Source organism: Myxine glutinosa, chromosome 1 (genome assembly GCF_964187855.1).
Source record: "Myxine glutinosa chromosome 1, kmMyxGlut1.1, whole genome shotgun sequence".
Classification (NCBI taxonomy): Eukaryota; Metazoa; Chordata; class Myxini; order Myxiniformes; family Myxinidae; genus Myxine; species Myxine glutinosa.
This window is the reverse complement of record NC_136261.1, coordinates 363,526,212-363,538,087: the sequence shown is the minus strand read 5'-3', so window position 1 is coordinate 363,538,087 and position 11,876 is coordinate 363,526,212. Positions and strand designations below refer to the sequence as shown.

The following is an 11,876-nucleotide window of genomic DNA, read 5'->3' as shown; positions in this document are numbered from 1 at the left end:
TGCAAAAAAATGCACCATCCCTCGGATGGAGATCAAGGTGATTGTCCCGTCCGTGAGCATGACTTGATGGAAGTTAAACATCCCATGTTGTCCTATATGAAAAGTGGGCGAGTTATCGCCGGCACCCTGAACAACTTGCAAACTCCTCCCACCTTCAGTCACGTATGTCACATCAAGAGTGGTGACCCGTCCCGGATTGGTTCGGGCCCTGAAACGTTTATCTTACTCGACTAGTCGTGATACGACCCAGAGCTCTGCAAAGGGAATGGGCCTCGGACTACAATTAATTGGGATGAAAGCCCCAAGTTACTGGGGGTACTGACGATAAGCCGGCTAATAATCTGTCCTACAAACTGCCATATCACGCCAAACCCCGTAAAGACTCAAATGCGAATGAAGAGTGCATCCTTTATTGGTGCAGTGCACAGGTAACGTTCGAAGTTATCCTCAGGTGGCAATGTCAGAGAGCCGTGACGTCAAAACAAAGCAATCACAAATCTCGTTAGCAGCTTCGGTGAACAAATTTCCTTTTGAGGGTGGAAGTCGTCCATGAAAAAATTTTTAAATAAATTATTCTTCCTCACTTTCACTTGCCACTGAGTCTCAGCACAGCTTGGACGAGGGAACGATGCCATCGAACACGTGGTGGATGTCCGTCTCGCACATGAACGCCGGGGTCGACACCACCTGTTACGCGAGTCCACGTGGGATTCGTGCAGGTCCGTTAAAGTCGACTCCAAAAATGCAACTCCACCTCATAATGTGAGCCAGTTATACAAATATTACATGTCAGACAAGAACATTAGCAAACAATAGACAAATCAACACAGTGTATGGGATTTACACCCTGGTATATAAGGTTTCTCCCCTCGTAAGTTGTCTAGCCTGGATTTGAATCTCGGCCCAGCTATAAACTGTCATTCTGGTGCTTCACAGGCAGAGTGATTCATCAATGTGTGTGCCGTCCCTCAGATGGACGCGAAACAGGGCGTCCGGACGACGTGATATTCACTGATGGGCGGACTGACTGAATGATAACTGGGCATTAGTTGGTGGACGCAATAGATCCGAGGTGTCCCTTTGTAAGGAGCCATTGCCAGCACCTTGGTCAGCTATTGCCGGCACCATGCTAGCTATTGCCGGCACCATGCTAGCTATTGCCGGCACCATGCTAGCTATTGCCGGCACCATGCTCACTATTGCCGGCACCATGCTCACTATTGCCGCACCATGCTAGCTATTGCCGGCACCTTGGTAGCTATTGCCAGGCACCCTTGGTAGCTATTGCCGGCACCTTGGTAGCTATTGCCGGCACCATGGTAGCTATTGCCGGCACCTTGGTAGACTATTGCCGGCACCATGGTAGCTATTGCCGGAACCTTGGTAGCTATTGCCGGCACCTTGGTAGCTATTGCCCGGCACCATGGTAGCTATTCCCGGCACCATGGATAGCTATTCCCAGCACCATGGTAGCTATTGCCGGCACCTTTGGTAGCTATTGCCGGGCACCATGGTAGCTATTTCCGGCACCTTGGTAGCTATTGCCGGCACCCATGGTAGCTATTTCCGACACCTTGGTAGCTATTGCCGGCACCTTGGTAGCTATTCCCGGCACCATGGTAGCTATTGCCGGTACCATGCTAGCTATTGCCGGCACCTTGGTAGCTAGTGCCGGCACCATGGTAGCTATTGCCGGCACCTTGGTAGCTATTGCCGGCACCATGCTAGCTATTGCCGGCACCATGGTAGCTATTGCCGGCACCATGGTAGCTATTTGCCGGCACCTTGGTAGCTATTGCCGGCACCATGGTAGCTATTGCCGGAACCTTGGTAGCTATTGCCGGCACCATGGTAGCTATTGCCGGCACCTTGGTAGCTATTGCCGGCACCATGGCAGCTATTGCCGGAACCTTGGTAGCTATTGCCGGCACCATGGTAGCTATTGCCGGCACCATGGTAGCTATTCCCGGCACCATGGTAGCTATTCCCGGCACCATGGTAGCTATTCCCCAGCACCATGGTAGCTATTTGCCGGCACCTTGGTAGCTATTGCCGGCACCATGGTAGTTATTTCCGGCACCTTGGTAGCTATTGCAGGCACCATGGTAGCTATTTCCGGCACCTTGGTAGCTATTGCCGGCACCTTGGTAGCTATTCCCGGCACCATGGTAGCTATTTGCCGGCACCATGCTAGCTATTGCCGGCACCTTGGTAGCTATTGCCGGCACCATGGTAGCTATTGCCGGCACCTTGGTAGCTATTGCCGGCACCATGGTAGCTATGTTCCGGCACCTTGGTAGCTATTTGCCGGGCACCCTTGGTAGCTATTGCCGGCACCTTGGTAGCTATTGCCGGCACCATTGGTAGCTATTCCCGGCACCATTGTAGCTATTGCCGGCACCTTGGTAGCTATTGCCGGCACCTTGGTAGCTATTGCCGGCACCTTGGTAGCTATTGCCGGCACCATTGTAGCTATTGCCGGCACCATGCTAGCTATTGCCGGCACACCGTTGGCAGCTATTGCCGGCACCTTGGTAGCTATTTTCCGGCACCTTGGTAGCTATTGCCGGGCACCTTGGTAGCTATTTCCGGCACCTTGGTAGCTATTGCCGGCACCTTGGTAGCTATTGCCGGCACCATGGTAGCTATTTCCAGCACCTTGGTAGCTATTGCCGGCACCTTGGTAGCTATTGCCGGCACCATTGTAGCTATTGCCGGCACCATTGTAGCTATTGCCGCGCACCATTGTAGCTATTGCCGGCACATTGGTAGCTATTGCCGGCACCATTGTAGCTATTGCCCGGCACCATTGTAGCTATTGCCGGCACCATGCTAGCTATTGCCGGCACCATGGTAGCTATTCCCCGGCACCATGGTAGCTATTGCCGGCACCTTGGTAGCTATTGCCGGCACCTTGGTAGCTATTGCCGGCCACCTTGGTAGCTATTGCCGGCACCCATGGTAGCTATTTGCCGGCACCTTGGTAGCTATTGCCGGCACCTTTGGTAGCTATTGCCGGCACCATGGTAGCTATTGCCCGGCACCATGCTAGCTATTGCCGGCACCATGGCTAGCTCCAGTGAGATATTCCAAATTGCTGTCCTAACTACTGCTGGGAAGGCAATGGCAAACCACCAAGTGTATTCTCTCGACCAGGAAGCTGCTGCGGCAGTCCTCGACACCCAGGGAAGAGGTAGAGTTGAGATGACTCCAACCAACTACTGTCTGAGCCAAAACACCACACACCTTTTCTCATACTCTCCACTTTCCTCTCAACATCCTTCTACCTTCTCTCGACTCAAATTAATTTCCTTAACTTTTCCCATTTCTCCTCTCAAGTAGAAGACTCAAAAAATGTAATACTCTGTCATTCCCCTCTCCCCAACCTCCATTTTTGAGCTATCTCCATCATAAAAAAGGATATCGTAACCTCCTTGGGTACGTGCGTGGCTCCCATGGTCTTGACAGCACCTGCAGCAGCGGCATGTGGCCACAGACCACCTTCCTCGGACTCGTGGCCGACTGTGAGCTCCACCGACGGCAGCAGCTTTGCGGCAAGCACGGGAGCGATGCAGCACAGGCTTGTGCAAAATAATTACCAGGGCAGTATGACAAGGCCTCACGTTAAAGATCCCACGTGTTCTTCGCGAAGAATAGGCGAGCTATCGCCAGCACCATTAACAAATCACTGCTCTAACCAACAAGGGGCACTGGCATCGGCACTTGCGTTGCATTTCACTTGCCCAATCGGCTTCTGCGCCTTGTGAAACTCCTTCAGGATTCGTTTCGACCTCCGGCTCAACCTTGCACGCTGGGCCGTCCACAGCAAACGAAGAGCTGCGACGAACAAAGAAAAAGACCATCCTCGGTCAGTCGCCATGGGCGAGCAAACTTGCAGGATTTCAGGCAACCCTAATTTAAAAATGGAATCCTTTGCAGAGTCGACACTAAAAGGACACGTGGACCAGTCTAGTTTCCCAGGATCACTCACAGGTTTTTGGCTGCTCCGAAACCTCCCGGAAAGATCACGGCGTCGTGCTCGCTCACGCTCAACTGCTTCAGCTCGTCGATGTTTCCGCGGGCAATTCTCGCCGACTCCACCAGAACGTTCCTGCCTCGCAGCGCATGCAAATTACCCGTCGCTCACTGCGAAACCGCGTTCGGCTGATTCGACAATCGTCCAGTCCGATCTCCGGTGCGTCACGTCAAAGCGCCTCAAATTTATGTAGAACTAGCAGAGGTACCCGGCTTTGCAACGGGTAGTGGGAGGAGGAGGGGAGGGGGGAAGAGGAGGGGAGGGGAACGGGGGGGGAGGGGGGAGGGGGAAGCGGGGGAGGAGGAGGGGAGGGGGAAGAGGGGGAGGGGAATGGGGGGGGAGGGGGAAGGGGGGAGGGGGGGGAGGGGGAAGGGGGGGAGGGGGGGAGGGGAAGGGGGGAGGGAAGGGTGCGGGGGGTGCCCAGGGGAAGAAGGGCCCCTCCCCTCCCCCTCCCCCCCTTTCCCCTCCCCCCCTCCCCTCCCCCTCTTCCCCCTCCCCTCCACCCTTCCCCCTCCCCCTCCCCCCTCCCATCCCCCTTCCCCCCTCGTTCCCCTCCCCTTCTCTTTCCCCCTCCCCTCCTCCTCCCCCTTCACACCAGGGGGGTTGACTCAGCCTGTCATCCCACCGAGGTCGGAAGTCGGAACTCATTGTCGTCAAATAAATGTAGCCTGTATGTTTCACTCTTTGTCACATGCCGTTGGTCCCATGTCAATCGGATGAAGTTGAAAAATTAACGTTACGAAGGTTCTCTGGGACGTACTGATTCCGAATAATGAAGTTGAAAAATTAACGTTCCGAAATACGGCTAATTACGCTAACAGAAGCGCTGGAGGGAGCACTGCGCTCCCTCCCTTAGATTCCCTCCTCTTCTGCTAGCGCTAATTACGCGTAACACACTAATTTTAAAACCCGAAGTTTTTTTAATTTTAAGGTGTGCTGTAGTCAGAAGCGCTAGAAGCGCTGCGCTCCCTCCCTTCGAATCCCTCTCTCTTCTGCTAGTGCTAATAATACGCTAATTTTAAAACCGAAATTTTTTAAATGTTTATGTCTCCGTGACATTCCTGGGACCATCCCGAGTCGAACAGTACTTTCCCGCTCGCAAATCCGTCCACGGGTTCTCGAGATCTTAGAGATCGTAGATAGATCAGGATACAGACACAGAGGCCAACTCTACTTTATATATATAGATGTAACAAAATTGAAGGACGACGACCTTATAAGCACCAGGTACCATTTTACATTTGGCTGTGACTTACCTGGTCTCACCTTCCACTGGCTGGCCCTTGGTGTGATCCACACACGTGCATTTGGGGATGTTAGGCGCAAAGATCTTCACTTTCGCGCCGCCGCGGCTCAGGTGAACAAGCACCCTGCAAAACATGAATTACAAGGACATCAGCAAACGATGGACAAATCGACACACTATATGGGATTTCAACCTGGTAAATGGATTTCTCCCCCTATAAGATGTCTAGACTGGGTTCGGATCCCGACGCAGCTATAAAACGTCACCCTGATGTTTCACAGACAGGGTGGTTCATCAATTTGCGTTCCGTCCCTCAGATGGACGTTAAACTTGGTGTCCCGTCTGTGAGCATTCATTAACAGAAAAAAAGAACCACCTTTAGAGGCCATTTTTCCCCGCAGAGCAGGGGTTGGCCTTTTTTGGCACCGTCTTCTCCTTTTTGAAGCAATGTTTTACATCCGGATGCTCTTCCTGCCGCCAACCCTGTTGGTCGCCTCTTGCGACACACAGGCGAATTACCAGTGAACTGGTACTCAATTTGCCGACCTCGGAAGGACGACAGGCTCAGTTAACCCCTGGCGTTAATTCAGCGATCGACCGGGATTCAAACCCAGGATCCTCGGATCCCAAGCCGGCACCCTAACTGCTCAGCCAACACCAGGCTAAGAGCATTTGTTGGTGAATGTTAAAGATCTCACGGAGTTCTTCACGAAGAGTCGGCGAGTTATCGCCGGCACCATGAACAAATTCCAAATTCCTGCCATAATTGACTGACTGCGTGACTGGGAAGGCAATGTCAAACAAGCTAGTATCACCCATGTGAAGAGACCTCTTCAGCAGCAACTACGCGCCATCAAGAGTATGGTAGAATGATGATGATGGTGTATTTCTGGTACGAGAGTTATACTATAAAAACCTTACGCGGAGGCCTCGTGTAGTTCTGAGCCATCATAAACACCTGCTCCAGACAGCACCTGCAGGAAACAAACACCTGGTTATTGGCATGTTGAGATGACCAATTGGCTTAACGTCTATCCTAGGGACGGCACACTTTGTGGTGAAACTCCTCACCTGCGAAGCACCGATCCGGGTCGGGAATCTAACCCAGACCAGACAGCTTAAAGGTAATTTTGCCACCTCTGGGCCTAACTTGCCAACCCCAATCACAAAATACTATTAACCGCCCCCCAATAGTCAACGACGCGAGATCAAAGATGGCTGACTGTCGGTACGGCTGGCAGCGTGTCTATCCTGAGTCGGTCCAGGGTCGTTGGCTACCTGGCTCTGTGTTCTCCAGCAATGAAGGCACCACCACTAAGTAGTGGCAGCGTTAGTCATTTCAAAACCCCATGAAAAAGTGGCCCGGTGGGGGGCCCTGACGTCAAACTAAAATACGCAATTTGGTGTCTGTCTGTTTGTGGACGACGCATTTGGTAGTTAATTAGCCAATCTCAAAAAAACATGCTTCGGCGACTAATTGTGTAACAAGAAGACGTCATGCAGAGCACGAAACTTGAAAAATCCTCCCCCCGCAACCCCCCCCCCCCCCCAAAAAAAAACAACAACAACTTGTCATGGATACATCAAATTGTCCATTTCATCAAGATTAAAACTGACGATCTAAATCTAAATCAAAGCTCGGGTCAATCGGATGAAAATTGACGATTTTTCAGATGACAATTGATGATATTAGAAGTTTTACCAAGAGTTGACCTTTGACCTTTTGACTTTAAAAATAGTTGGTTTCCCAATTCAGCGAGGCACTGAACAAATGCTGTTCAATTCTCAAGTTAAATCGGATGAAAATTGATGATTTTTTAGATGAATATTGATGATTTTGGAAGTTTGACCTCGAGTTGACTTTTGACCTTAAAAATACTTGGTTTCCCAATTCAGTGCGGCACTGTGCAATTGATGTTAAATTTTCAAGTCAATCGGATGAAAATTTATGATTTTTCAGATGAAAATAGATTTTGGGAGTTTGACCTTGAGTTGATCTTTTGACGTAAAAAAAAAAAAGTTGGTTTCTCAATTTAGTGACTCGATGTGCAAATGCTGTTCAATTTCCAGGGTCAATCAGATGGAAATTGATGGTTTTTCAGATGAATATTGATGATTTTGGAAGTTTGACCCCGAGTTGACTTTTGACCTTTTGACCTCAAAAGTAGTTGGTTTTCCTATTTAGTGACTCGATATGCAAATGCTGTTCAATTTTCAAGTCAATGGGATTAAAAATAGTGATTTTATAAATATGACCTCCAGATGACCTTTGACCTCAAAGCCAATAGGCTTCTCAATTGTGACGACGTCCACAACTTGGTGAAGTTTCGTAACGATCTGTTTAGAATTGTGACCTGTAGGTGAGTGACAAACAGACAGAAAAACAAACACAACCGACCAATATACTTGGAAAATCTCCGATTTTGTAAGTAACAAGATGAAGGTTGCAGCTCGTTTGTTTTGGCCCTTCTCACCCAGGGGTTCGGCAGATGTGACGACACAATTTCTCTACCGATTGTGTAAAGATAATGAAGTTAATTTTGTTGATCGTACAATGAATGGTAGTGTGGATTTACTCAACAAAATCCAGTTGAATTGACATTCGGCATTCTCTACATTTTATTGTCATTCTTGTTGCATTAAACGTAGTTATTGATCAGCTCAAGCTGCTTTCTCTCCTATCCTCACGCCATCATCTTGTTCTAGTCTTGACTAGTTAAACAACAGGGGAAAACTCCCCCTCCCCCCTCCTAAACCTCAATTAATCACATTTTTTGTTTCCTCGAGTTGGATCGTTCAATCTGCGTTGTTTAAAAAACACTCACATGATGTGTTTTGTCAGCAAAGTGAGACCTATCAGTGGGATGAATGAATGTATGAATGATCGTTTTAAGGCCATTTTTCCCCGTTAGAGCAGGGGTTGGCCTTGCAGGCCCCATGACAATCATGGTTCCCTGTTTGAGGCAATGTTTTTATGGCCGGATGCCCTTCCTGACGCCAACCCTTGGTCGCCTCTTACGATGCGCAGGGACACGGTGTACCTATTCTAAATCGGGGTACACACCGTGATCATTCATCCCAGCAAGCTGGTACTCAATTAGCCGACCTCGGAAGGATGACAGGCTGAGTCAATCCCCCTGGCGTTAATTCAGCGATCGACCGGGATTCGAACCCTGGATCCTAGGATCCCAAGCCGGCACCCTAACCGCTAAGCCAACACCAGGCTTATCAGTGGGATACAAAATGTAAACTGTTCTACCATCCTCACCACCACCACCACCCTTACCACCATCCTCACCACCACCACCACCACCACCACCCTTACAACCATCCTCACCACCACCATCACCCTTACCACCATTCTCACCACCACCACCACCCTTACCACCATTCTCACCACCACCACCACCACCCTTACCACCATCCTCACCACCACCATCACCCTTACCACCATCCTCACCACCACCCTTACCACCACCATCACCCTTACCACCACCATCACCCTTACCACCACCCTTACCACCATCACCCTTACCACCATCACCCTTACCACCACCCTTACTACCATAGTCACCACCACCACCCTTACCACCATCCTCACCACCACCCTTACAACCATCCTCACCACCACCATCACCCTTACCACCATCCTCACCACCACCCTTACCACCATCCTCACCACCACCCTTACCACCATCCTCACCCTTACCACCATCACCCTTACCACCATCCTCACCACCATCACCCTTACCACCACCCTTACCACCATCGTTACCACCATCGTCACCACCACCACCCTTACCACCATCCTCACAAACATCACCCTTACCACCATCCTCACCATCACCCTCACCATCACCACCCCCTCACCATCACCACCCCCTCACCATCACCACCCCTCACCATCACCACCCCCTCACCATCACCACCCCTCACCATCACCACCCCCTCACCATCACCACCCCCTCACCATCACCACCCCCTCACCATCCCCTCACCATCACCACCCCCTCACCATCACCACGGCCCCATCTCAAAGGATTACGTCAGTGCTCTTGTTGGTTACGTGTTGATCGGTTACAGTAGGTGCCCATCACCCCGTGGATCACCACCACCACCACCTTCATAAAGACCCTAACTCTCATCACGACCCTCACCCTCATAATCAGCACCACCATCACTACCACTACTACTACCCACATCACCACCACGACCCTCACCCTCATCACCACGACCGCCATCCTCATCATCATCACTACCGTCCTCGTCACCCCTCACCATAATCACCACCACCTTAATAACCACGACCCTCATCCTCATCATCGCCACCCTCATCACAATCACCCTAATCACCACCACCTTAATCACCACGACCCTCATCCTCATCCTCATCATCTCCACCCTCATCACCCCTCACCATAATCATCCTCATCATCCTCATCACCCCCACTACCCCCACTACCACCACCCTCCTCCATCTCAAACGATTGTTCGGCCATACGTGGATGCCCCTTTGCCTCGGGGCCCCCATGGGTCGCATGGGTCGCATGACCCTGACGCCGCTACTGCGACCAAGTGCAGCGGACCCGACCCGAGCCTCGCCTGTTGGGAAGCTGTTCATGTACAAGGTGGTGGCATCTTCGATCCGTTTTGAATCTGGATCTTTCAAACTACATGTCCCGGTAGGTATTTGTGAACTTGTGAAATCCGTCCCTCTTACAAATGAAGTTTTCAACTGAACGTTTCAAGCAAATGACTGAACAAGTTCCATGAAGATTTAGATATTTCCCAAACCCGATCACATTCACGAGCCGAACAGTAATGACGTCACGCTGTAAATGCTCACCTGCGTCCCTCTCCTACCCACCTTGCCAGTGCAGACGACTCGTCAAGATAATGTATAATATCGGAGTTGCATCACACCCGACACGTGATCGATGGTTCATAACTCACCACGGCCACTCGAGGTGCACCCAAAGGTCGACCCGAATGTAGGGCGCGCAGAACACCGCGAAAAGCGATTCTACTGGACAGCATCACGGCTTGACGAGACACGAACAAGAGAGATTGTCGAGCCAGACAGAATCACAATGTCAGTTTCTTCTTCTCTATTCCTACTTCGGAAATCGATACGTGCCACTCAATGACCATATTATTCAGGACAATATTTACACCCGCAATCTATACCTTCCTCGGAGATTAATAAAGATATTAAATTAATGCTGAAACACGTAGATCGGAATCTATATATACCACTCAAGAAACCATATTTAGAAAAATACACCCGCAATCTATATATTTCTCAGGGATTAATAAAAATATTAAATGCTGAAAAACGTCGATCGCAATCTATATATACCACTCAATGAACCATATTCAGAAATATACTTACACCCGCAATCTATAGCCTATATTCCTCGTGGATTTAATAATTAAATGGCGAAAAACGTAGATCGGAATCTATATATGCCACTCAAAGAACAATTATTTTTCAGAAAAATACACACGCAATCTATATATTCCTCGGGGATTAATTAAATGGCGAAAAACGTGAATCGTAAGTTATATATGCCAGTAGAATCACCGAGAAGGACTACATGTCTTCACACCGAGTTTCATGATCCTTGGTTAGGAAGAAGACGGCGTATGGTTGGGTTACGAGCATTTGTTTTGCACTGAATGCAATTTATAAAGCGTGCTTTGAGAGTACGGAAATGTCCAGATGCGGAAAAACTTACATGGGAAATCTATATATGCCACTAGTGAATCAAATTTCCCAAGGTTATATTTTTAACATTTGAATATGACAAATTAACAAGTATGATAATTTCGGTACCGTAGCACACGACTCGAAGCGGGGAACCTTCATTACATGAGGATGTATTTGTGTGACAGCAAAGACTCCGTTTCCACGATGTCCATCAATCCGAGCAACGGATGGACCATTTACACCTATGTCCGCTCAACGTTTCGGGGAATCCCCAAAATGACGTCACGTCCTCGTGCAAACGTCCCCTGCCTCTCTATATAACCTCGTTTTCCGGTAGTGCCGAAGAGGTAGGGCCGCCATCTTTCACTTAGTGGAGATATAAAAAAAGTATATATATATACAGTATATATATATATATCTATAGGCCGATGCTACTGCAGATAACCCGAGGTGTGTCCCATTACCAATCAGATTGCCATCGCTTGGCAAGCCAGCCGTTCCTTATCAACCGTTTTAATGGAGTGCTTGCTTGAGTGCTTAAGCCGTTTGGCGAGCGATCTACAAGCTGATTGGTAATGGAACACACCGGTTTTACCAAGCTGTTATAAGGGAATTCGTTCTCAATAGTTTGTGGATTATTCAGGGAGGTTGCAGGAAATGTCCATCGACAGCTTAATGCCAAGGACCCGTGGAAATTCCACGTTGTAGCGGTTGCCGCTAAACATACACAATCGCCTTGCACCTGCCGGGGACGCAACCGGGGAGCGATCGCTGTGCCGGGCTCGCCTGGGCCGCCCGGAGACGCTCAGTCTCGCCTTTCCCGGGCATGTCCAGACTTGCCTTTCCCGGGCTCGCCCAGGCCGCCCGGGCACGCCCACTCTCGC

General features: G+C 49.9%; 1 protein-coding gene across 1 annotated transcript; it reads right to left on the bottom strand.

Moving 5' to 3' along the window:
• Nucleotides 1–394: 394 nt before the first annotated feature.
• Nucleotides 395–10,455, bottom strand: LOC137414276 (ES1 protein homolog, mitochondrial). Its single transcript, XM_068099778.2, is given in 10 exon segments — nt 395–627; nt 630–689; nt 692–713; nt 3,425–3,581; nt 3,744–3,784; nt 3,786–3,837; nt 3,992–4,111; nt 5,293–5,406; nt 6,204–6,256; nt 10,236–10,455. Coding segments are annotated over 10 exon segments (744 nt in total). The 5' UTR covers nt 10,320–10,455; the 3' UTR covers nt 395–586.
• Between the last annotated feature and the right edge of the window lie 1,421 nt (nt 10,456–11,876).